The following is a 27,330-nucleotide window of genomic DNA, read 5'->3' as shown; positions in this document are numbered from 1 at the left end:
TGAAAAGTATGCACCAAAGCATCCTCTGGCAGAGTCCCTTTGGGGGACGTTTTGTGCTTCCTCCTAAAACGAAACTAAATTGCAAGCCACAATCAAGGCTCCTGTCTCTCTGAAAAGTTGTACTGAAGGGAAAGCAGCAAGCAGTCGCAACTTGTCCTTCCACAGCCTAACAAAACAAGCTGAACCACTTGAAATTCTCCCTCCTCTACAACTTTTAACTGCAATCCAGCATGGGATTTGGCATGCCTAATTACTACCCTCTCACCCCCACCCCCACCCCCACCAGCAAGATAAAAAGGAGGCTCCTTTTCCTATGTCTCCTTCTTCTAGGTACCAATTAACAACCTGATCTAATTACAGTAATTTCCAATGCATATTATAAATCCAACTTTGCATGAACACTTGCTAATTTCTTGGCAGGCTCAGCAGTTGCACTTGCATGATTCCAAGTCAAAATTGTGGGGCATCTTCACAAGTAAATGACCAAGATTTGCCTCCTTTCCCCCCTGGGCTTTCAATGGCAGCCTGAAATGGAGACATTCAACAGGTAACACTTTTACTGGGGTGAAGCAAAAGCTTGATTAACTCCTATGTTCAATGGCTGTTAAAGATGCAAAGGGGGAATATCACAACTTCCTATAGTGATAGACACGACTGTAATAAGAGACAGAAAGATCTCCTTTGACCCACTGCATAGCTTTAGGAATGCTGGGCTCACTCTCTCCCTCAAAACATGTTTCAAAAAGACACAATAGTTGTATAAGCACAATTATGTAAGTATTTTTGCAGCCTGAATTCTGCTACCAAATATGAGAATGTTCAAAGAATTGCAGTTAAGAATGAGTTAAAGCAATGTGCTGCCAGGCTGAAGAGGGGGAAGCTGAAGAGATCTTGCACAATTGGATTGAACCAGCAGAGTTGTTTGCGGGGCCCAAACCACCATTCATGCTTTTTTAGCAGATTGTGCCATTTTCATGACCAACATATTAGGGTTTGAAAATGAGGCCTAGTTTAGACTGTATGATGTCTGAAGTAAAACAAAACAAAACAAAAGTCTCCCCTCTGGGATTTGCAAGACTGCACCTGGCACAGTGGGTGCTTTCACATAGCGACTGTTGGCAAGTGGATTTTGCCATTCTTACACAGTAAAAACCCAGTTGTAAAACACGTTATTTAGTGTGTGTGAATGCACCCAGTGTCTCATCTGACCCAGGCTCTACCCATGACTAAGCAACTTACAGGACAATCCTACGCAGAGTTAAACGCTTCTAAATCCATTCAGGGCAATGGAATAGACTGGTGTAACTCTGTTTAGGATTTCATTGTAAGTGTGCAGCATAGCTGCTTTGGGTAAGTAACAGCCCAGTTTAAACAAGATGCTATGCAAGCGCAAGGGCCCACAGAAAAGTACTCTTCTTTCACCAGCGCCACACATAACATCCCCACCCCAACCTCAAGCTTGATCTGAGAAAAGGGATGAACCAGTACTGCCGTTCCCAACTTCCCCCAGGCCAGTGCAGACCTATATTTACTGGCAGTCTGATAAGGAGAGCAATTTTCCACTTCTAGAAAGAAACTGACTTTGGATTCTGTCTGCTGGGGAACTGCTGATTTCACTGAGATTCTATTGTCAGTTCAACCTAAGGCAAATTGGCCATGCTTCGGAAAGTGAGAAACAGGCTAAAAATAAAGTCCAGATCTGAAATGTTTATAGGACGCTCCATTCAAGGGCAAATCCAGCCTGACAAAACACTTGATGTGTCATAGAGTTATTTTCTGTCACCCAAAGCACCATCTTCTCTCATGAGAGACAGAAAGAAAGAGCAAGTCTCTTTCACACACGGTTCATCCCTGTTGTGTGTCTACCATCGCTGAATACTTTGGGGGCACAAGACCCATGCCACAGGGAGGGGAACAGGACTGTCTTTGACTCTCTGCCATGTATCCACTGCACACTTGAAAACACACCCATTTCCTTTCCAGGAGAAGCTGCCAGTAAGTCTGGTATTGTAAGTAAATAATATTTTCTCTAAACTATAGTACTTTGGAATACTTCATACATGAGCTCAGTCATCCCTATGATAGCCCTGTAAAGTCAGATTAGCCAGGCTTTTTTTTTTTTAGCAGGAATGCACAGGAATGCAGTTCCGGATGGCTTGGAGAGTTTTCTCCAAGGCTAGTGCTGCATGGGGTGATGATATGACAAGTGGGATATGTCTCTTTGACAAAGGAATCTTTGGAAACAGTATCACAGGCAGCTTTACTGTCAGAGGCTACTGGCTACCCATTTCCAATGTAGAGCTGAACTAAAGGCTGAAGCTTTTCTCTTGGTTATTTTGCAAACAAGAGAAATGTTTGTGAAACAACTAAAATCAACTGCACGTAAAATTCTGCTGGCACTGGCACTTTAATTCACCCGCAGATGTGGGTGAGTGGTCTACAAATGCTTGAAGTCTGAAATTGACAAGTTTGAATGGGAAATATGCCTCGGTGGGGTAGGGTGGGATATAAATGAAATGAAATGAAATATTCTTGGAACTGCATTCTCCCCACTTTGTGCTCTGGAACTTTAGGATTTCTGTATATTTTGTAGTAAAATGGATTTGTGAGCTGCTTTGAAAATTTGATTCATTATAAAATAACTTTTTCAATATTTGTTCATTATTGGTCCACAGTTTTTTCTGAGTTTTGCACAACTGATTTGTACTGTGGTACTCTAGGTGTTTGTGTAATCATCAGGGCCTGAAGTTGTAGAAAGTTGATTGATCTCCACACTGCAGAGATCAGTTTGTCTGGAGGAAACGGCAGCTTCAGTTAGCAGACTGTAAGATATACCATAAATTCTAGATGAAATCTCTCCTCAAATTTCCCACTCCACAGGCACCGCCCTCAGATCTGTAGGAATGAGAACACTGTGGGTAGAGCTGCGCTGAATGATCTGCGCCACCACCCTGGCCTGGGCCCAAATTAAATCATAAGAAAACTAAGGCAAAAAAACTGTGGACTACAGCACAGCACTAAAATTACAGCTGCAATTGGAGGTTTAGAACAGGGCTATGGAGAGAGCTCTGCTCCGGTTGCAGAGCATTGGCTTCACAGCTTCAGAAACACACTGCCACCTGCAACCCATGGCAGCAGTAAACCTGAAACATTGGAAAGTCTTTTAAAGGCCCTTTCTATTATATTTCCACTAATAGCAAAGCTGATGGCTGAGTGGCTATCAGACGGGTAGCAAAACTGGCCTACTCACAAATAAGGGGAACGTCCAGGGCTTTTTTTTGAGCAGGAACACACAGGAATCCAGTTCCGGCTGGCTTGGCATCAGGGAACATGGCCTAATATACAAATGAGTTCCTGCTGGGCTTTACTACAAAAAAGCCCTGTGTGAAACAATGGTGCCACCAGGGGGTGTGGCCTAATATGCAAATGAGTTCCTGCTGGGCTTTACTACAAAAAAGCCCTGTGTGAAACAATGGTGCCACCAGGGGGGGGTGGCCTAATATACAAATGAGTTCCTGCTGGGCTTTACTACCAAAAAGCCCTGTGTGAAACAATGGTGCCACCAGGGGGTGTGGCCTAATATGCAAATGAGTTCCTGCTGGGCTTTTTCTTCCAAAAAAGGCTTTGGAAACATCTCAGCTCAGAGGATCCCATGCCTGGAAGGACTGAAGACCACCGAACTAGATGGATCCTGCTCTGTGACGTTCTCAGTCACACCAGTTGAAATTGGCCTTCATCAAACAAGTACAGTTTTAGTTGATCAATAAAACTTGCAGCTCTTAAAAAAATCTCAAGGAATTTCCTAGCCTGGAACTGGCAACCCTAGGTAGACCAGTATTATTCCACCTCCTTCCCACACCCTCAATGTTCTTGATAGTTGAAACTTGTTTCCCACTGAGTGAGTTGGGGGCAGAGGTAAGATTTGGACTATGTGGACTTCCCCCCTCAGAGCCATTATGGTAAGCCATTTGTTTAATAGGAAGGCAGAGGCAGTGTGACAAAAGCTGAATGGGATGCCTCCAAGGCCAGGCATCAGCTTCTGTGGATCCCAGCTTCCCACCCCTTTTTCCTCCCTTGTTCCTCCTCAGCATCTGTGCTTCAGGGCACCCTCCTCCATTCCCAGCAAAGGAAGTGAGTGGAAGAGAGGGGAGGGCTTCTATATACAGGGGCAGAGTTGATTCTAATGTGCAAGGCTTTTTTTGCAGCAGGAACTCCTTTGCATACTAGGCTACACACACCTGATGTAGCCTATCCTCCAAGAGCTTACAGGGCTCTTCTTACAGGGCCTACTGTAAGCTCTTGGAGGATTGGCCACATCAGAGAGGTGTAGCCTAATATGAAAAGGAGTTCTTGCTACAAAAAAAGCCCTGCTAATATGGGGGGGGACATTATTTTTGTGCTGCTCAGGGTTGAGTAAAGAGCTAGATTGTTTCTTTAAGGAAAGGCAAGTGGGAGGAGAAAGAAAATAGAGCTAGAAAAGGAATACTGCCTTTGTTTTTGTCCGCTGCCTACCCTCCACCCTGCCCGCCCCCCCATTCCAATTAGGACAAGTACTGGTGCATGAGACTGTAGCTATTGGGATGAGGGGGGGCCTTTCGCTGTTGCCCTGGCTATTGAGAAATGGCTTAGAATAAGTATTGCCTAGGGGAAAGGTCCAAAGCAGGCCCACCCAGACTTGTCTATGTGGAATGTATGTGAGATCTGCATCTAGCTGCCCCCAGCCAGTTTGTAAAACTTAAAGGATGAGTTCCAGTCTGCAGCTGAGTAAGGGGAGGGCCCAACAGTATGTCACAGTCCCTGAAGCATCCCCTGTGGCTGACGCAGCCCTTATCCAAGACAATCTGCAAAAGATATAAATCTGCCAGTGCAAAGAGCCATTTTCTGGGAACACGCTGTCAATCGGGAGACAAATCCTAGATGTCATTACTGCGAAGGAAGCACACACCTTCAGATAGACTATGGAAAAGGTGGGGGAAGGGAGAGTCAGCCTTTTCAGCTTCAGCTGTGTGATAGATACCAATACTCAGAGCAAACTGTTTCAAAGCTATAGGGGGAGGGGACTCACCTATACAAAATTTAACCTAGGGTTCAAATCAAGAACAGAGAAAAGCTCCGATGTTTCTTTAAATTGTGCTCATGGCAAATTGCTCTAAAAATGCTTTGCCAATTGAAGAGGCGAGATGGCAGGGGGGCGGGGTGCAATATGATGTTACCCAACAGTAGATACAAGATGAACTGAAGCTTCAAAGAATGTGGCAGAAGAACGAGCATACAGTATGAAGACAAATGAGACTTGGGGCACCATGTGCAAAGAAACTACATATTATTTCCACAGTGGGGTAAAGTGTGCTTTCCACTGTTTCAAATCAGGAAAAAGCTTGGGGGAAGCCTAAGTCCCCAACACCACAGTCCTTATGCAAATCAAGCCCACATGCCTCAGAGGTATCATACTTAAGAACAGAACATTTCCCTGAGGAAAATGTAACACCTTGTTAGGCCTCAGCCTACAAACCAGACCACGGGCTAGCAAACAAATACATCTGCCATTTAGAAGGAGACTTAACATCTCCCCACCTGCAGGTAGTGCCTGTTATCTACCCAACCATCACAGGCATATGGGGTGCTGTAATTTGTCTAGGCATCAGATTTGCAGCTTTCCTAGAATTTGCAGGGGAACTGGGACAAGAATTATCTCTTGTGGAGTCAAGAGAGCAAGACAGTTACTAGCTAATGAACAGAAACTTTGATGGTTATTTTGGGGGGTGGGGGGAGCTCTTCCCTGGAATTCCTTATACTTAAAAACAATTTTAAAATTGTGTTTCTTTGCTTACATGCTGGCCCTTCTGCAGATCCTTAACATTGTCTTGGAGAGATAGAAGGTGGATTGCTCGATTGCTTCGCAGCCTGAAGATACTAAAAGCAAAGACAGCAGGCATAGAACAGCTACTCAGACATTTATTCTGAGAGCAAAGAAGCTGCATGGAACAGTTGGCACAGAAAGAGCAATGCAAAAAGCCAGAACGGGCAAGGACAGGTTGGGAACATGAGATGATGGAGGTGGAAGAAGCCCCAGCATTTCCTGTCCATTCTAGGGGACTTCCAGTCCCTTTTACATTGCCCAAAGTCACAAGCCAAGTCAACCCCCTGATGCAGGGATACCCCCCCTCCTCTACTGCCTGCACCCCAGACTCCATGCAATGTGGCACATATTCAAGTCTCTGCCCAGACCAGAATCTTCCTCCTGGACTAGCTTTAAGTCAAATAATGGACTTCCTCCTAGATTATGTTTTGGAAGCAGGACTTTCCTTAAGGCAAAATGAATTCAAGTGCATGGTGCTACATATTCTAAGTAGGAAGGAATCGACCTTCTGACACCAAAGTTGACTCAGCTGAATCCTGCAACCGGCTGATACGAGGCTGATCCATGGCAATGGGCACACATCAGCTTACTTGGTTCCTGCTAGTCATGGGAAGGGAGCCTGGGAAGGACTTGCCCCTTTGGATCTCTGGCATCTTCTCTTTCACAAAACGTCACATCTTTAAAGCTGCCTTTGCAGCCTCAAGGGCTGCAAAATTTTAATGGAAGTGTGGATGTTCTTGGGATGCCAAATGACACACCCAATACAAGATGCCTGCACCTGATGGGTGTGCCCGAAGCACTGCAGAATATGAACAGCCCTCCTTGAGAACTTCCAATGCCCAAAGACTAAGTCATTTACAGAATAATCCTACACTGAGTTATTCTAGTCTATGGCCATAGAATTCAATGGATTTAGACTGGAGCAACTCTGTACAAGATTGTACTGTTAGTGATGTGCCTATTCAGAACATTAAATCTGCTCTTCTTTGTCACCTCAGCTGAACGCAAAGGTTCACCCACTAGAACACATGGTATGCTACGTCTGCAATCTGATTTTCACACAGAGCAATGCGGCCACAGACCAGCTACCTCATTGCAGAGGAAAAATGCGCCCCCCCCCTCCAGCTTGCACACAGTTCTCTGGGGTCCTGGGCAGGGGAAGCTCTGTCCCAGCACCTGCAACCTGAGATCCTTTAACTGGAAATGCCAGGAACTGAACCAGGGACCTGCTATGTGCAAAGCTACAGCATGCCCAAAGTGTGAGACCAGGGTTCTGCCTCCTTCTGCTCGGTCAGAAAGAAATGAACCCTCACAAGCTGGCTGAAATACATATATCTATCTATATATATCTCCACATATAGAATTTCAGTTCACCAGAATCAACATCCCCTACTCTTACCACTGGCACACCTTACCAATCTCATCCCCACCCATCTCCGCAGTCATTTTCTCCCAGGCCACAGGGCCTTCGGCAAGGCAGGATTCAGGCTGGATTCTCTTCAGTGGGTGGATTCCCCGATGACCACTGGTATTCACTGATGACTTTTTGCAGAAAATCAAAAGAGGAGTCCACTTGTAGTGACTGTCTGAGGGGAGGCTGTAAATCACTGGCTCTTGCGGCCAACAGGCATTATTGGAAGTGAGATGCTGTGCGGCAGCAGGGATCATGGCAGAGGATCCTCCATCAGGCAAGCCACATTAAAGAAGCTGTAACTCTGAGGTCTGTTGGTGGAGGGGGAGTCAGGTGCCTCCCATGGCACACACAACCAGCTTCGGGTCTTTCAGACCACAGCTCTTCCCTGACGCAAGCCAAATGGCCTCAGGGCCGAGAACTTCTGTAATCAACCAGCTTATGGGTGACAGGGTGGTGGTTCAGAGGCAGTGTGCGAGAAGCAGGCCGGAGGTGCAGTCGATCTTGCTGACAGGTGACCAGGGCAGGGCGCCGCTCAGGGATCCCGCGGCTACACGCCATGCGCTTCTCATCTAGTGCAGCCAAGTTGTACTCACAGAAGTCGGTCAGCAGCTCCACTTGCTCATGGAGGGAGAGAGATTTGTACCGTCTCTGTGCCAGAAAAAAGAAAACCTCCACAAAAGCTTGCAGGCCCATCCCTTGAAGAAAAAGAGAGAGGCGGTTAGAAGCCAAAGGAGGCCTTGCTACCTAAAAATATTCTGGCCAGCATCTCCAAAAAGAACAGCCTCCCTACCTCCCCTCCATCATCCAGCTGATTGGCTAAACTTTGAGACAGTGAGATGCATCTACTGAAGGGAGCAGCTATAATGTCAGGGAACACTCTCCAACCTTCCCACAGCTTAGTGTCAACAAGACAACACTGACAAGCCACACAGCTTCAGTGGAGGAACTGTAACATCAGACAGGAGGGTCACTGGAGGTCCTTCTGGTGTACAGGCAGTCATGGAGGCTGTGAAGAAGAGTAGGAGGAAAGCCTCAGTAATTCCATTAAAGGAAAGGGGAGAGAGCAGGCAGGAAGCTGAGGACAGCTCAGGATGAAGGCAGTGTGGTACAGAGAGGCCTGAAGAAAAAGGGAGTGGAGTCAAGAAATGAGAAAATGACACATGAAGGAGAAAGGGCAGCTGGGAAAACTACACACAGGAACTAACTAGGCTTAGTAAGATTTAGAGTAGATTTGGACCAGGGGCTGTACTCCGTGGAAGAGCCTTTGCTTCGCATGCTGAAGTTACCAGGTTAAAGGACCAGGCAGTAGGAGATGTGAAAACCTCAGTTTGAGACCCTGGAGGGCTGAGTAGACAATACTGACTTTGATGGACCAAGGGCCTGGTTCAGTATAAGGCAGCTTCATATGTTTAAACAGGTAATTTGGACAGGTAATGGAGATCTGGATCCTGTAGAATCAGGAGCCAGGTAGGGAAAGATGCCAGAGGCTTCACAGTGGATGAATTTTCATAAATCAGTATGAAGAAGCCAGACTAATTTCTGGCTTCTGATCTCTCCTAAACAAATCTTATATATTGTGGTATATTATGGCTCACATCGAGAGCTTTTTTATGGAAAAAGAGGTGCCAGAACTCTCAAGAGGGAAATGAATAGATGAAATGAAATTAAGAGGGAGAAACATGTGGGTGCCCTTCATGAACTTTTAAACATTTTTTGAGAATTTTGTTTGCACAAAGAGGTGCTGAAACTCCATTCTGCCACATTCCTCCCAGAAAAAAAGCCCTGCTCACATAAAATATTGTGGGAAAGTATCCTAACAGCAAAAAGTCTGTAATTACAGACTGGGAAATTACATATATGTATAGTAGGAAAGTGGCTAGAATGTCCCTTAAAGCAGACTCTCTGTTTCTGGAAGATGCTTAATTTCTTTTTTCCTCAAGAGCTTTGAGAGCTACCATCACAAAATATTTTCTTGGTGGGTGGAGCAAGTCACAAAATGGTGACTCAGTGGATAGACCCAGTCATAAAATGGTGCTTCGTACAAAACTTGCAGCAATTCAGAGCAGGTCTACAGTGCTTGGATGGGGAAACCTATCCTCAGCTGTTCTTCCAAAGCAAATCACCATTACCATCCCAAATTATAACTTGCCCTGCAGGGAGAAAATGTACAGTTCCCTCTTAGTTTTTCTTTTTTAAAAAGCAAATTTTATTTATTTTAAATGCAATACATAAAAGAAATCGGTAATCACCACCACTTTATCAACAAAACAAAAGCAAACATAGAAAGGAACCTTCTAAATTACCAACATAAAGAACAAGATGATAAGAAAAATACATAGAACACAAAGAAATATTGTTGAATCAAAGTATTAACAGAGGGCTTATTATTCAGCATGTTTTGGAAATTTATCTTATTCTTTATGTACTTCATACTTAATTTTCTCTCCCCCATAATTTGAAGAAGAGCTTGGATGTTGAGTGCCTCTTTGATTTGTATATAAGGTAAAATCATGCCACATTTTGAAAAAGTCTGGCTTTACCTTTTATTACTCTAAGTTGGTATGTCAACTTTTCTGCCATGGCTATTTGCCATAGCTCAAGATACCAAAAATGTAAATGTTAAAAATTCTGCAGATTTCCAACTTTTTGCTATTGTCCTATGGGCTGTCATCAACATAAACACTATCCATCCTTTAGATGTCACTTTTTCATTTTGTTCCCCCCAGGTTAACAGAGCCAATGTTCCTTCTAAATTTTCCCATCCTAATCCCTCACATAAAAGTGGAGAGAAGCTACTAATGTAGCCTTAAAGGGAAGAATAAGAAAGTGACATTTTGGAGGTCATTAACTGATAGGGTTGTCATGTCAGAATTGACCTGACAGCACTTAATACACAAGAAAGTGATTACACCAAAACTGGAAAAGGGTTGGAGAGGAATGACTGGTCACTCCTGACTCCTGAGTGACCCTTTTTCCTGTCCCTGCCTTAAAGAAAGGCAGACAGATCTGATTCAGGAGCCTGGCTGCCACAAAATAAACTGTAAAGGAGGCACTGATTTGCTGAGGCCCTAAAAGTTGTTGAGTTCAAACCCAGGTGTGACACTTTGTGTTAAATGATAGCAACTAAAACAAGGTGTGTTAAATAATAGCAACTAAAATAAGAGCTCTCAGGAGGAACCTGGCAGAATGTCACAGAAACCCAAGAGTAGAAGGCCTCCCAGTATCTTGGCCAGTTGCCTTCAGGTGCCAGTGGGAAGAAACGGTGAGGAAAAAGAAGTGCACAACAGAATCATGCTGGCACGTTTATGTCATGTCCAGTAAACCTGGAAGTTTTTTTTAAAAATGCTAGAGCATTGAAAGATATTGCTTCCATTTTTTTACCAGAAGTTATGCCAGTGCACCAGCACAACACTGGTAATACCAGGCCTAGTCCCCCATTCTTCCTGGAGGTTTCCAGCTACCCTAAGCACGAGGAAAGCCAGTGACCACTCCAAGAGGCCCACAGCTAACTTGTGGTATCTGAGGTTTTACTTTATTCTGTAGGCTTTCAGCTGCGATCTACTAGCCACCATGAGCCACAGGGAAAGGCACAATACAAATATTTTAATACATAAATATAACAAATAAGCTGAAGACAGCCTTCAAGTCAAGTACTGCTGTCCATCAACTCTTGCTCTTTGAAAGATGGTTTGCCATCCACTTGGGGAGTAACCCCAGCTGAAGACTCTGGTGTGGAAAAATATGAGGCAGAGAGTAACTATTCAATCATCTCCTGATTTTGATACATGTCTGCGAATAAAAAAACACAGGGGAAAGGATGTTCATTAAATACTCTGCCCATCACAAGACATTGTTGTGGGGCTGCATTGAAATGGTGGGTAACAAACTGGGAACGTCTGCATTAGCCAACACCAAGGCCGTCATGCTGCTCCAACTAGAATGCCAAGCCGCCACCTCTCTTAGCCACTGAAGTCCCACCTGTGGCCACCATAATTCCCCCCCCCCATACTGCACAGGCACAGTCTAGAGCCAGTTGAGAATAGGCTTTTTAAAAAATCATACCTGGTGATTTTCTCATTCCATCAGGTGAAACAGAGGGGAAACAGCCTTCTTAACAATAATCCCTGCTTTTTCCTGAACCTGGCCATGAATTAAAAGTTTAAATTTGGTACCTAATTAAGACTCTGTGCCCCGCTGTACTTTTGTAACCTGCTGGAAATAAACTTTTGACAGGCTCAGCCAGTTAAGGGCAAACTCTTGAAAGGATTTGTTTCCAGATAAGACTCCAAAGTGCATAGATTGTATTATTTTTGTAAACTCAATTTGGGCTTCTTGAGGCAGCAGGGAAAAGACCTCTTTTGAAACAGAACAATTACGCTCTGAAGTATAATTTCCCTCAAACCAAGGACTGCAATTGGGGTCACTCATGAGGTGGGCGATGAACCGACTGACAAATAATGCGCCGGGTTTATCGGCACTCAGCAGCTGCCAATCCCATGTTTTATCAGTTGTGGTGAAATGGAAAGGGAGGGGAAAGACATCCCTTCCACTGCCCCATAAGTGATACTCCCCTGGCGCTTTTAAGAAAGAAAGAAAGAAAGAAAGAAAGAAAGAAAGAAAGAAAGAAAGAAAGAAAGAAAGAAAGAAAGAAAGAAAGAAAGAAAGAAAGAAAGAAAGCTCTATTTTACCTGAAGAGGAGGGAAAACAGCAATCATTGCACAACTGAACAGCTAGAAGCAGGACCACAATCAAAGCTGCATCATGGCAAGCAGTTCAGAAACGCCACCAACTCCCAAGCGAAAGGCACCTTAATTGGCTTGGCAGTTTTGAGATTTGGGTGTTTGTTTTTCACAGTCTCATCGCAGGTTCACTAAAACTGGGTAGACTTGCTAGTCTCTAGTTGGATAAGGGATTTTAAAAAAGAAGTGATGTTGACAGGCCAGAACGTACACACAGCCCCTCAAAAACACCCTGTATAGGTGTGTTCTTTTGAACAGATGCCACATGATCCTTTGAGTGGCAATGGAACAAGGGACAGACAGCATCCTCAGTGGATCCAGAGGCCTTCCAGGCCTGGCCTCTTCACTCATAAGACTGAAGCCCACGCTGTGTTCTATTAAAAACACTCTATGGAAGAATAAGCACCGGTCCAAAATGTATTTAGATATTTATAATCCGCTTTGCTACCCAATGGGGACCCAAAGTAGCTTCCAACGTAATTCTTCCCTCACAAGAACGTCATTCTCTGTCCTCACAAGAACAACCCTGTGAGGTACATTAGAGAGCAAATAACTGGCCTAAGGCAAACCAGCAAGCCTACGTGTAGGGTTGCCAATCCCCCGGTTTGGAGGCCCTCCCCCCGCTTCAGGGTCATCAGAAAACGGGGGGAGGGAAATGTCTGCTGGGAAATCTATTATTCCCTATGGAGATTTATTCCCATAGAAAATAATGGAGAATTGATCAGCAGGTATCTGGGGCTCTGGGAGGGGCTGTTTTTTGAGGTAAATGAACCTTATTTTCAGTATAGCATCTAGTGCCTCTCCCCAAAATACCCCCCAAGTTTCAAAAGGATTGGACCAGGGAGTCCAATTCTATGAGCCCCAAAAGAAGGTGCCCCTATCCTTCATTATTTCTTATGGAAGAAAGGCATTGTGTGGTCCCTTTAAATGTGATCGCCAGAACTCCCTTTGGAGTTCAATGATGCTTGTCACAGCTTGTCACAGCCTTGATCTTGGCTCCACCCCTAATGTCTCCTGGCTCCACCCCCAAAGTCTCCTGACTCTACCCCCAAAGTCCCCAGATATTTCTTAAATTGGACTTGGCAACCCTACCTACATGGCAGATTAGAGATTTGAATGTTGAGGTTCCCAAATTCCCAAATTAACACTCCAACCACTGCTTCTTACTGGCTCTTGTGGAATCCAGTCTAACTTAGAAACATTCAATGACACCAGGTGTATGTGCGAGGATTAGGGGCAGGGGATACAATGTCAAGAGAAGCAAACACAGCCTTTGTGAATTAGAAATGTTGGGAGACATTCCATGACTTCACAGCTGCCTTCTTCTGTTTCTCGTGTGGCTAGTAGATAGACACAGCACTTTTCTTAATTGTGGGGAGATCAGAAAGAAAATTAAAATAAAAGATGCCAGGAGCTTGTTCCCATCTGAAGGGTATCTCCATGTTTACAGAATAAAATACAGTCACTAGTTTCGTCTCTTGTGAGCAAGACATGGATTCATCCCAACACACACACTAGCAGGCAACCTCCTGGTTTTCTCTCCCTGGCATGAAACTTCTGCATGTATATTAAAACAAAACTCATCCATTACCATTTTTAATAAAACTTGACAATTAAAATCAGTGCAAGAGACACAAAACGAACATTTAAGGCTTCCCATCGTTAAGTTTCATCAGGATCCAGAGCACATATTAAAAACCTGGTAGGGAACAAAAAGGAGTCGTCCCTTGCAAAATAAATGTCATCATTTTCCAAATGTGGGTTTTTAATTTTGCCTTCCCCTGCACATCTTCTTTTTTACGGGCCCTCCGCTGGAGGCCGTTTAAGCTCCATCTCCCCTTAGAACAGATTTATCCACGTTTAGTCTGGAAAGCACAGGACATCTGTGGGTTATACTTCCCTCGGCACATGGCTGTGAATTCCATTTGCTTTGTTGAAAAATCTACACGAGTACAAAGAGATGAAACAGCACTTGGAAAGTGTTTCTCAAGCAGGTGGCTGGGCTGGGATGGCCAACTCCCTAAACTGTCAGTCCTGCTGACACATCCCTAGGCCCAAGTAGCAGCTGGAACACTGCCCCAAGGAGGCATCATCTGAGACCTTTCATGATTTGAGAGATATGAGACCTTCAGGTTTAGAGGAATAGGCTATGGACCCCAATGAGAAAGAAGAAGCCCTGCTCTGGTACACTGAACGCTTAAACTCTTCAAGGAATTGCATCACCCATTGTTCAGTCTCATGCCCACGTTGCTTGGGATGCTAAGAGACCACGTTAGAGACCCATCTTCTGCCATAGCAACCTGTCCACTCTGGAGATCCTGTTTGGGTGCCCACACCATCTGGTGGGTGACAAACAGGGTCTTCCGTGTGATGGTGCTTCAGTCATTGCAATGCCCGCCTCAGTGGTTTGTCTGGCCTCTAGTCTGCTGCGTTTCATTTTTCAAGTGAAAACGTGGCTGCATGCCCAGGCAATCTGTTAATTGGTTTTCGTAAACTGTGCTCTGGTTGATCTTATAAAATTTAATCCCTTGCTGAGATTGGTTTACCCAGCTTTTGAGCTGTGTGTTGAAGCTGTTGCATTATGTTATTTTATCCTGCTGTATTAATGTTTCATTGCTCCTTTTATTTATTTATTTGAATCCCAGCTTTCTGTTCAAAGGAACACCCAAGGCAGAAAACAAATATAAAGCCTAATACAAACTTCAAATAATTGGCCATTATTTAACAAAATAGTACCTGTTTCCAAGTTCTTTTAGGAGCAGGCAGCTAAGAGGTATGGCTGTGCCCAGCCCTCCATTAGGTAATAATGACTTGGGACCAGAATACGAATTACCACCTTCTCCTATATTGTCCAACCAGCCAGAAGATCTGTGTTGCTGTTAATGAAGGGGCAGATTTTTTGACACTACTTTAGTCTGGGAAATGTTATTTTAAACTGCTTATGGTCTGTTCTTACGATCTATGATTGTTTTAAGGCAGGTTTTAAATCAATCTCTTTTAATTTTTTTTATTCTTATTTTGTAAGATGCTTCAGGTAGGTCCTTTGAGAGGTGGCATAAAATCCTTTTTCTAAACTAATAAATAATTATTTAGTTATTCTTTTTCTTTTGTCTCATGTATGTTTGTTTCTGTTGTCATCATCCACTTCAAATGTATTTTATGTAGCAAGAACTGCAATAAATAAGAGGGAAAAAATAACATTGGGCGTTTTCGCACTCACCTTCAAGTGGTGCGACCACCCTCCTCACGCCGGCGGATCTGCAGGGATTTCGCACCAGAAGTGCCGGCGCACCCAAAAGAGCCGGCGACTTCCGTCGCGAAACCAGCTCAAACGTTTTCCTGCTTCTTGGCGGTTTCCGTTTGAGCTGGTTTCGCGACGGAAGTCGCCGGCTCTTTTGGGTGCGCCGGCGCATCTGGTGCGAAATCCCTGCAGATCCGCCGGCGTGAGGAGGGTGGTCGCACCACTTGAAGGTCAGTGCGAAAACGCCCATTGAGAACCCTAGAACTGCAAGGCTATAAGCTGCTGTTTGGTCATTTTTGACTTTGTACCCATCATGAGACCCAAGGTGGCACATGTCAGATTCCTCTGAGGTCCCCTGTGTAGCAATGACCACACCTAGAACTTCTTAGTTTTAGCGAAGCAGCTGTATCATGTCCCTCCACAGCAACACTAGTTTGGTCTTGGAGTGCCCATCAAGACTCAAGGGACACAAGTGATGTTTTCTGGCTAGGACTTGGAAGCCCCTTGAATGAGGATAACGTCAGAAAGCAAAACCCGAATGACAGCATTTTTGCCTTCTAGCACTCAGAAGGATTTTAAGAGTTCATCTTTGAGAATTTTGTCATTGTGAGTGTAATACTGTAATCCCTTGACAGATATTGAACATACAATATAGAATTTTCATCAGGGTTGGGGGCTTCTCTCTTCAAGCTATTTCCAGAAACAATAACAGATGGGAGATTCCGTCCTTATTTCCCTTTTTCCCTCGACCCCTTAGAAGTAACTAATTTGATACATCGGTTAAGAGTAGTGGACTCTAATCTGGATTTCCTACTCCTCTACATTCAGCCATCTGGGTGACCTTGGGTCAGTCACAGTTCTCTCAGAGCTCTTCTCTCAAATGCAGTTCTCAAAGAGCTCTCTCAGCCCTACCTACCTCACAAGTGTCTGTTGTGGGGAGAGGAAGGGAAGGAGACTGTAGGCTGCTCTGAGACTCCAAATGAGGGGTGGGGTATAAATCCAATCTCTTTCTTCTTCTTCTAACTGCTGCTTACTACCACTTCTTTCCTGTAAGTCTTCTGCCAAGACCCACAGACTCTTTCCTGAGCATCCGCAAGAGCAACAGGTAAAACTAAAACAGGGCATGGGCACCTGCTAGAGAGGCCCCTAGTACCCAACTTCTGACTGTCATGTTTCCATAGGAACTGGTGCATAGCACAGCCCTGCTTAGCCACAGCAGCCAGGACCATGGTGCAATAGCCCCCACATTCAGAGGAAAAGGTGCAGAGAGCATGACAATTGGAAAGGGCTGAAGGAAAGTGAGCTGGTGGGCTGCTGTAAATGAACACATCAGCCTTCCTGGGTCCCTCTAGGCCACCATTCTTCTTTCAACAGCAGCCAACCTCTGCAAAGCTAACGAGTACATCCAGGACAAAAGAAAGTTTGATTTAACAAACAAAAAGGATCTGGGAAAATCTGCACAACAGCTGTATTTGGAGGAAAAGGAGGAGGAGGAGGAGGAGAATTTTGTTACCCTGATGCAGTGTAAATAAATATTTTTCACATCACCCATCTTGGTCAGCAAAACAAAGCAACAAAAAAATTGATGCTAATAAATAAAACTACACACACATACATAAATCTGCACTAGGAACATCCCACGAGCAGATTCTGCTTATCCGCAGCAATTTAAGATGCAAACCAAACACCAAACGCTAATCCAGAATTAACAATGGGCCAGATGGTAATGCTCGTTTGAAGCAATAAACATGAAAAATAGCTTCCTGTGGCTCTGATTGCCGATCAATTTCAGTTCTTGCTAATGAAATTCAGAAACTTGGACATTTCTGCTAACTTATTTCAGCAGCAGTGGAAAAGCTTTTTTGGGTGGTATTTTGGGAGAGAAAGGCTAGTAAAGTTGCATATGCCTCAGCAAAATTTGGGCAATGTGACAAGTCTTAGTCTGTAATGTGAACACTCATATGGCTACTTCCCTTCCACATATTCCAATTTCATTCCCTTTCTCTGATTCTCACCTACAAAAAACCCACCCTGAGTTTTACTGCCACATCTAGCCACTTGGCAGCTGGAATTTCAGGGCTCCATCAGTAAGTATTCTAGTCATTGCAGTCTTGCTTGACAAATATAAGCTTTTGAATGGCCCCCTCTATCATTAGAACCAAGAGGGTGTTTTTTTATGGTTTAGCTAGCAAAGGTGTGTCAAAAGATGTGGCCCATGGGCCACATCCAGCCCATGCAGGGCTTTAATCTGTCTGTCCCACCCAAGCAACTTCATTCTCCTGCTTCCTTTCCAGGGTTGCTACTGCAACCACACCGTAACTAGCTTTTTTCCAGCTCCCTCAGTGGCTCCTCGCTTCCTGCTTCCTGCCTGCCTGCCTCTCTTCTCCCCCCCCCTCTCTCTTTCACACAGATATGCACACATGCAGAGATCTCTGTGGCTGCTTCCTGTTTGGTGTGGGAGACAAACAAAGACAAACCTCTCTCTCTCTCTCTCTCTCTCAGTCACACAGACACACACAGACCTTCTGCTTCCTTCTCAGAGGCTGCTTTTCCTCTTTTTGGTGGGGGGAAGGAGGAAAGAGAGAAAAAACAGCTTAAAGACCAGCAACATTTATTCAAGGTATAAGTTTTTGTGTGCAGGTACACTTCTTCTCCTTTCCCTTCCCTCCTCCTCCTCCCAGGGCTTTTTTTCCCGCCAGAGCCCACAGGAGCAGTGCTCCACCTGAGCTGGCCAAGGCTCTGGCTGGCCCAACCTGCAATGCAGCAGCCATGAGCTCCCAGGCCAGGGGGTGTGGCCTAATATACAAATGAGCTCCTGCTGGGCTTTTTCTACAAAAAAAGCACTGCCTTCTCCTCCTCTTCCTTCTTCTCCTTCTTTTGAGGGGTGGGTTTCTTTTTTAAAGGGGGGGGGGTTGCTAAAGTGATCACATTTGATCATGCTTTTTGAGGGAGTCTTCCATTTTTAACCAAAACCCCCTTCCTGATGCATTTTGCAAAAAAAAAGGGAAAGAGAGAGCTCCAATCCAGTGCATTAAGAAGTTTTCAGTGGCTTTTAGGAGGCTTTTGATATTTGTGGATTTATTGAGGCAAAAAAAGAGAGAGGGAAATGGAGGCGAGAGAAGGATTCCTCCAGAGTCTATTTTTTGTTCTTCTGTAGGGCTGCCAAACTCCTGGGCTGGGCAGGTGTTCTCCTGCTTAAGAGGTCCCAACCCACCAGACCACATTGGGCCAGAGCAGGGATCCCTTCCCAACGTTGCCAGTGCAATGACATCACTTGCAAGTGATGTCATCACACCGGCGACATCACATGCTGGCCGCTCTAGGAGCTTCCAGGAAAACTATGGTTTTCCCAGACACTCTAGCAGTTTTGGAGAGGAACTCTCTGGTACCATAGAGTTTCCCTCCCAGATTGCTAGTGTCCAGGAAAATCATAGCATTTTCCCAGAAGCTCCTAGAGTGGCCGGCGCATGATGTCGCTGGTGCAATGACGTCACTTGTGAGTGATGTCATCGCACTGAGTGTGCTGTGCGCGCACAAAAAAAGTACCCCGCCAGAGACTGTGGGGGACTTGGCAGCCCTATTCTTCAGCCATGCAACTTCCCTGTTCACTTTGCACCCACTGAATTCTGTGCAATTGGCAGGGCTTTTTAAAAAGAAAAAGTCCAGCAGGAATTCATTTGCATATTAGGCCACACCCCCTGTCATCACTATTGTTTCACACGGGGCTTTTTTTGTAGAAAAAGCCAGCAGGAACTCATTTACATATAAGGCAACATCCCCTGACACCAAACCAGCCAGAACTGCATTCCCATGCATTCCTGCACAAAAAAAAGCCCTGGCAAATGGAAAAATATTTTGGAGAGGTCACGGATTTGGGGAGATTTGGGGGTGTGCAGTTTGATTAGAGAGAGGGATATGAAGCTTTTTGTCCTGGAGATTGCATTGCCTAAAGTCAGAAAATGCTGATTCTCCCTGTGAAAGTAAAACCTTTTCTGGTGATGTTGCAATGGCATAGAGACAGTTTGGAGGAGTTTGATTTACTTTCACTTTGCAAGCTGCAAGATTTCTTTTTGGGATGTAGGAACAAACTGGAGGAAGGAGGCTATCTTCCTCTCAGCCAGGGAGCCAGAATGTGGAAGGCTACAACTTTGGACAAGAAGGTGGTAACTATTGAGAGGTGCTGATGGTGGAGAAGAAAACTATTATTGGAAGCATCACTTCACCAATAGTTCCCCCCAAATCTCCCCTTCCACACCCCTCTGTGCAGAGGTGTTCTCTTGCTCAATATCTATAGGTTTCTTAATGTAAAATTGGCTTTGTTGGGGAGGGGGGGCTAATTACACAAGCCATTCTCCCACAGCTAATGCTCCTATGTGAAAAATGGAAAATTAATTCTTAAATGGATATGTAACAAGTTTTGGATGAGTGAACAAGAAAGGCTGCTTTAAACATGCTTGTGCTAGGTTTCTGTAAAAGAAAATCCAGTAGGTATGCATTTGGCTGAGTTCAGGGAGATGAAATTCTCTCCTGCTTCCTTCTCTGTATCAGTATTTAGTTCTTGTGGCCCTTTTCTTACACACCCAGAGAAATGCTGATTGCCACTTTGGAGTCAGGAAGCAATTTTTCTCCAGGCCAGTTTTGCCAAGAATCCTGGAGGTTTTTGCCATCTTCTGGGCATGGAGGATGGAGCTACTGGGCTACTGGGGATGGAGGGAGGCATTTGTTAATTTCCTGTATTGCGCAGGGGGCTGGAGTAGATTACCCTGGAGGTCCCTTCTGACTCTATGATTCCCTGGGGTCGCTGCTATCTCCTGTCTCATTACCAATGCTGGTATCTTCTATTACCCCTCTGCATATCACACCTAATCAAATCAAGATGCTATTGTCATTCACCTGCCTATTGCCATTCAGCATCTGAAATCAAGTTTATATCTCCAGTACCTGGTGTTGCATTTTATGACACACATGGCCCAGCCCGACAGAGTGACATTTATGTCAGATCTGGCGCTTGTAACAAATGAGTTCGACACCTCTGAGCTAGCACAGAACAAAATCAGAGACAGAAAATCCTTGAGGGCTGTACTAGCAAATGCAACGGGATTAAAAATCCCATGGAATTCACAAGAGAGTCTCCTTAAGGTTGGAAAAGGGAAATACCTGATTCTCTTTGGTCTACTCCAAGGCTATTCCACTTTCTGCTGATGTCGATATACAGTATGTCTGCAGCTGCCATGCTGAAGCTGCTGTTACTAATCTTGCAGTTTCTGGGGAACATGAAAAGGGGGAAGGAAAAAGCAGAAATCAAGAAGGGATCATCTGGAAAGGTAAAAATGGAGACATTCTTCTGCTGACAACATCAGTCCAACCAGCCCCAATGGCTAAGAGGGCAGATGGAAGTCTTTGCTTCAAATCTCAGCCTTAGGAAAGCTGATATCTCTTGGCCCATATGCCTCCCTCTTTTCCTACAATATCTAGTATCCAGAGGTGTACAGTATGGAAGTTATATTAAGTTCACTTGACTACAAGTAGGGTTCCCAGCCTCCCACTGGGGGTGGGGTTTCCCCCAGTTTGGGGGCCCCCAATCCACTGGCATGGAGCTGGCCCCCAGGGGGATTCCCACCCCCAAAGAGTTCCGTCATATATGACGTGCCTGGTGCAATGATGTCAACCACAAGTGTAGGGGATGCTCTAGCAATATGGCTAAAATCTCTATGGTGCCACAGAGTTTATACCCAGATTGCTAGTGTCCCCCACACAACATGCCTGGTGCTATGACATAACTTCTGGGTGACATTATCACAAACCCGCACTTTGCGCGTGTGTGGACCATCCCCCCACCCATAGCCAGGTAGGGCCTGGCAACCCTCGCTACAAGTGTAGATACATCTGACTCTCACCACACCCACATTATACTGCAATGCAGTCTATATATATATGAGGGTTGGCTTGGAGGCTGTATGGACACTTCAGTTGATCCAGAATACAGCAGGCTAACTGACACAGGTCAGAGGAAATACATTTTGCCAGAACTGAAAGAACAGCTTTCCTAGGCATGATTAAAGTGCTGCTTCTTACCGCTAGTTCTAAATTGCCTAGGACCCAGATAATTTTGAAGACTGCCTGCAAACATCTGCCCCATCACTAACATCAGATTATTGTTAGAGACACTGTTCTGTGTGCTCCCCTTCTTCTGGAGCTAAATGAGCAGTCATAAGAGACACAGCCCTTTCTGTGGTGTTGCCTCATCTAGGAAAATCCTTCCCTGCCTCCTTTCACCTGGCATCTATTCTTTTGAGTTCTAGGGAGCAAGTGAAGACACTGCATAATAACTGGTGTTTTAATTTCTCTTTTAATTGCCCCCAACTTCTTTAAACTGCTCCTGCTTTCTGCTTTTAGATGCTTGTTGTTTTGTTTATTATTGATTTATGTATTTTATTAACATTTTATAAGCTGACACAAAAGTTATGAGGAAGCACAGGGATGAACAGATGAATGAACGATCATCAGGAGATCGTCTCACATTCATCACTCATTATCCCTCCTCTGCACCTCTGTCCTTTTCCCCACTGATTATGTTTGCACTGTTACATTCCTTATGAGCAAAGGCTCACTTTTGTTGCTGCTGCTTATATTACTCTGAAAAGCACAGCAATATGTTAATAACTCCCATGGAAAAATCACTGTAGTACAAGGCAACTGAAACCAGTGGGTTTAGCTTGGAATAACTCGGCATAGGGATGCACTGTAAACTACCAACACTGAAAATAATTGGATTGTATCCTTCCCCAACATTTTGACTTTGGTTGGGATAGATTCTAGTATCTAGATACGTAGCTGCAACAAATGCTATAGTTAAGGATGTTTCTGAAATTCTTGTCATCCAAATTCCTCTCTGGATTTTGGAGCTCCAAGTTATCCAGCTTTGTTTACCAAGTGCAACTGGCACATTAGCGATTCACTGTTTCTTTAAAAAAAACAACCTGAAATGTGTTAAGATTGGATTGCAACAGCTTCCTGATCTTTCTCTTCACTAGTGTCTTTTCTTCTCCATACACATTATGTATCCACATACACATGTGCATCTAACACTGCAAAAAGCATTCTTGGTAGGACTGCATGCACAACTGCAGAAGATGTTTTCAGTGTAGGATTCTACCAATGCACATGTACACACCTTTCAAAATTCTGCCAAAAAGAATTTTGATGCAGCCATATGTATAATCACATCAATGTATTTCTGCGCATCAGAAGCAATGGGGTGAGAAAATGCAAAATATCTGAAAACTACAGTAAAATCTAAACAATTCTAGAATCAGTTTTTATGGTTCTTCTAGTTAAACTAAAATCTGAGATTACGCACAGCAGAGCAAAAGTTTCCAACAAAAAAATGGAATATGTCAGAGGAAATTTCCCCATCCCTTGCAGCTGTGAAGAACATGATCAATTTTGAACAAAACTAATTTTCCTGATGATTTCTGGCTTTTATTTAAATGAACAAACCAGGTTTCTATCCAGGGGGTAGCAAAAATATGTTGAAGAGTGCTGATTACCAGCCAATGTCCTGAAGACCTACAAATCAGTACACTGATGGAAGGAAGGGCATGATAGCCCTCATCAGTGTATCCAGCAACTTCCCTGAACACCTAGAAAAATTTCTGCCCCAGGCATTCTACAAGAGGCCAATTCTGGGGTATTCCTTAAGACGATCTACCCAAAAGCCTAACCTTACAAATGTCCGGAAACCCGTTGGTCCCAGCTTGGTAGTGCCTTTGACGCCCAGGAAGCGGATGAACAAAACAGCAATCCGTTCCACCAGCCGCAGATAGTTAAACTGCTTTGAATACTTTGGAAACACCTGCTTCAGGCACACGGTGGGCAAATTGTTTTCAGGGACAGTGCTTGGCTCCAACTCCAGTTTGTCTATTGAGTCTTCTTCAGGGAAATCTTTGTTTTCCTGTGATGCAAGCTCCACAAGCTGAGATCTGCAGGGCAAAACAGTGATAAAAAAACTGTGTCAAGGATGTGCTGGGTTTTTCTGCTCAACCAGAGAAATGATCATGATGGTCCATTAGCATTCCTGTCTGAGCTTGTATCACCAATTCGCCCCCCCCCCAAAAAAAAGGTTAGGAAAGAAACTGGGTATAAATGTTTAATCAGGCTTGGAAGAAACAAGTTTGCAGAATGTGTAATAGAAAATGGAAGGAGGAAAAGATTCAGGGCAGTTAGCCTGAAGTCCTCTTCAGTTACCCAAAAGTAAAGAAAAAATGTTTTGTCTTGTGCTGTTTCTAGCATGACGTCAAGGCTCCCAGGGTTGGGTTTCTGGGCTTGCCCTGCTAGAGCAACTTCACTAGCCACATGCTGGGCTATTCTAAGCAGGCAGCGAAACCAGGAGAGATGTCCATTCCAGACTGGCCTGCCACACAAGGCTACATCAGCTCAAGTGGTCACAAGTGGCATGGGGCTTAGCATGGGGCAAGGGTTTTCTTTTAAATTTTGCATTTATATGTGCATGTTTGCGTGTGTGTGTGCGCACGCACACCTGAAAATCGCTGCGCCCTCTGGTGATTGGCCCCTACTGGGGGCTTGGACTCTTGGAAGATATTCAGGGAGGTGGCTGAATAAAGCCCACCCCTGTCCTCCTGACTGCTGGTATTCCAAGGAGGTCTTCCATCCAAGTACTTGCCAGAGTCAACCCTGCTTGGCTTCTGAAATCTAACAAGATTGGGCTTCCCTGGACTATCCAGGTCATGGCAGCATGGGGCAAGTTTTATACTGTCATGATGTACTCCCCACTTTCCCAATCCATGAGATATGTCTGAGAAGCTGAGTCATACGGCCTGGTTACCTTTGGAGGAACAGACAATGGAATCCTTTGGTTCCTTTATGATATTTGCTGTGTTTACAAATATGCAAGATGGATGCCAGTTGTCAGAGAGGTTGCTTTCAAGGCAGCAGAACCACCATACTGTATCATTCATTCATTTTTAAAAAAACATTCAAAATGTTTATTCATTCATTCATTTCCTTTTATTTATATCCCGCCCTTCCCAAGTGAGCTCAGGGTGGGTTACAACACAGGTATTAGCTCCCAGAGGTAGCCTGCACCCCAAAGCGTGCTACCTTCAGCCAATTCACAGCTCTCCATTCACCTTTATCTTTGTTTTCTCCCTAACTTCTAATACCTGTTTCTTCATGCATACTCATATATCTGCTTCCTCTTCAGCTGAAGGGGTGACACTTCCCCCAAATTATGGAGGGTACTTGACCAAGTCAACAACTGGGCAACTTTGTGCAGTCTTTAAAGAACATTAATATTTATTTTTTGTCCAAAGTCTTCATCAGATGCCACTTTAGGCACATTCACCAAGACAACAATCCCACAATATTTTAAAATATTCTTTATGAAATTCCTCCTCTCTCACTAAAGATTTAGGAAGAAAGGGACATCCAGCCAAGTATCAGACAGAGATCACAAAGCCTTGAAGTGCAGGGACCTCAACTGCAATGCAATTTAATTCCAAAAGCAGATTTCACACATGCAATCTTTTGGCTGCTGTCGCACATAAGACTTGGTAAATTCATGTTGAACTGATTCCACCCCAAAGCTTTGTAGTACAGAAAAGGTCTGTCATGATGGCAGATCCATGATGATCCATTCATATAGGCAAGTTGCCTCTTGATATCAGATTTACAAAGTGCCTGTCATTTGGAAGTGAACCTATGTGATTTCCATCAAGACCTGTACATTTTGGTTTTGCTGGGCTACAGATCAGTGCATCCCTGTCTCTGTCCTTTTGCTTATATCCACGTCAATTCCACTGGGTTGCCAATGGCACACAATATTTCTTCCCAGAAGGGGCTAATAAGTCCAGAAGTTCATATGGAACTAGCCCAAAGAGCAAGAATGCAGACTACAGAAGGATATAAATGAGTAGTGGCAGGGAAGCATAGGGTTTTGAGCCAAACCATTTGCAAGAGGAATTTCACACTTCCCATTGGCAGGAAATGCCTAAACCATCAGAAATTTAGCATTGGCTGTTGCTAGGTTACTAGGGAATATGAGATTAACACCCAGAGTCCTTGTGCCATCATCTATCTCAAGAAGACATCATTAGAACAACCCTAAAACAGCAAGCATATTCACTGTATTCAGTGATGGCATGAGTTAAACAAGTTATTTTGTCCTGCTGTCAACTGTTCCATGTGCCTGCTGCTTACTGGCGGCTGATGGCAACCCAGTTCCAGTGCAAATGTTCTCCAGTGCATATCACACATGCATACTAGTGTCAAACTCTTTATCTTCTGTCCAGCAGACCATCCATAACCTTTTTTCGCTCCTATATGAAAACACCCATGGGCCTCTCACACTTTCAAAGTGGTTCAAGGCACTTTCATTACAGATGAGAAGCTAAAATTTGAGATGAGTTAAATCTCCCCATTTTGCTTCTTTCTACATTCGTTTATATTATTGTAAGAGGTTTTGGTTCTCTACTTTCTGCTGTGGGCTCTGTAGATTTGTCTGCACTGTGTATGCATGTTATACAGTTCTTATACACAATTTATATGTGTGAAATGCACATTATCGCTATATGTCCACAATTCTGATTTACTTCTGCCTGTATAAAGTCTAAAAATCTGAACATTTTATGGTTAACACTGGGTATGGGGAAAACAGAAAATGGCACAAAAATAAAGAATCAAAGGTTCAGCTCACTCAAGGGATGACTGAAATTGCAAACGGGATTTTAAGGATGAAACATCAGGAATGAGAAATGCAGAATCATCCCTAGCTCTAAACTAGTACACCAAGACACATTCTGTGGCTTAGGAAACAAATCCATTCACACAATTTGCTACCCGTGGGGTAAGTTTGTGTGCTCCTTCACAACACCAATGGAGCAATTCCTGTTTCAGGACATTCAGTATTGTAAATTTGGTCCACCATTTACTTGAGAATGTAATACACTCTAAAACAAAAAAAATAATTAGGTGCTGCTGAACACCAAAGATGGTGAAAAGACTACAATCTCTGGCCAAAGTTGGGGGGACGTATATCCCAACCTTTTTTACAAGTGATCTTAAATGTGCCAGGTATCTTGAAAAGATACAGCCAATTAAGATCAGGCGGATGCTGTCCTTGGCACGCCTGAACATTCTTGACACAGCAGTACTGAGGGGCCGTTTCCACAAGATCCCGTTAGAAGACAGGATCTGTCCGTGCGGCCTGGAGGAGGTCGATACGGTTCCCCATCTCATTCTGAACTGTCTTTTCCATACAGAGGCAAGGTACAGACTTCTGCGGAACCATCTAATGCTAGCTAAATCTTTAAATCAGGCCCAAGTCATTTACTTCCTCTTAGGGGATGGGAGTGATCAACTTTCTCTGGATCTAGCTAAGTTTCTATATGTTACCGACCTTGACAGGAAGAAACTTAATGCTGTTTGTATTTGAAAGAAGATGCCCTTAGTTAAGTGTTGCCTACGTCAGATAATTTTATTACTATTTTGATGGTTGTACATAGTTTTATATTGTTATGTTATATTTTAGCTTGGTGTTGTGTTGTACTGTTATTGATGAGTTGTTGTTGTTGTTGATTGGCCTAGAGCCGCAATAAACTGACTGACTGACTGACTGACTGACTGACTGACTGACTGACTACAAGAGTGACTACAGGCAAAATACAAGCTGTGTGAGCTCACAGGAGAGAGAGCAAGAGAATACAAAAGAACACAAACAAAAATACGAAAGCGAATACAAAGCTTACAAAATGGAAACTTTGAAGTTTGATCTGGATACATCTGTGCAGAAAAAGCAATGTCTGTGTAGAGCCTGAAGGATAAGCCAGGGTTTTGCCCCATGTGTTTCCAACAAAATTTCCAGAAACTTATTTATGCACAAGAGATAAGTGATCTATTTTTGAACAGTGTGTATGTGTTGCTGGAAATTTCCCCATTCTAAATACAGTCTTAAGAGCAGAGAAGCAGATCTGGGTTCCAGATTCCTGTTTTAAAAAAACAGAGCAATTAAAAAAAAGAGCAATAGATACTGTACTCAATATCTATACAGTATATTTTC

At 44.0% G+C, this 27,330-nt stretch overlaps 1 protein-coding gene across 2 annotated transcripts in view; it reads right to left on the bottom strand.

The window, feature by feature from the left end:
• Positions 1–7,596: 7,596 nt before the first annotated feature.
• TTLL11 (tubulin tyrosine ligase like 11) overlaps positions 7,597–27,330 on the bottom strand; it is a 79,852-nt gene continuing 60,118 nt past the window's right edge. Inside the window, exons 7-9 of one of the 2 annotated variants that reach the window (XM_060251408.1) lie at positions 22,979–23,236; positions 20,412–20,518; positions 7,597–7,969 (exon numbers count right to left, since the gene is read on the bottom strand). In XM_060251408.1, coding sequence (XP_060107391.1) covers positions 7,680–7,969; positions 20,412–20,518; positions 22,979–23,236 — 655 coding nt within the window. In that variant the 3' untranslated portion in view covers positions 7,597–7,679. Of the gene's footprint in view, positions 7,970–13,556; positions 13,956–20,411; positions 20,519–22,978; positions 23,237–27,330 lie in introns of those variants that run through there. The other variant, XM_060251406.1, reaches the window with a different exon arrangement.

The sequence above is a fragment of the Heteronotia binoei genome, chromosome 12 (genome assembly GCF_032191835.1).
Source record: "Heteronotia binoei isolate CCM8104 ecotype False Entrance Well chromosome 12, APGP_CSIRO_Hbin_v1, whole genome shotgun sequence".
Lineage (NCBI taxonomy): Eukaryota > Metazoa > Chordata > Lepidosauria > Squamata > Gekkonidae > Heteronotia > Heteronotia binoei.
This window is presented reverse-complemented; position numbering and strand designations above follow the sequence as displayed.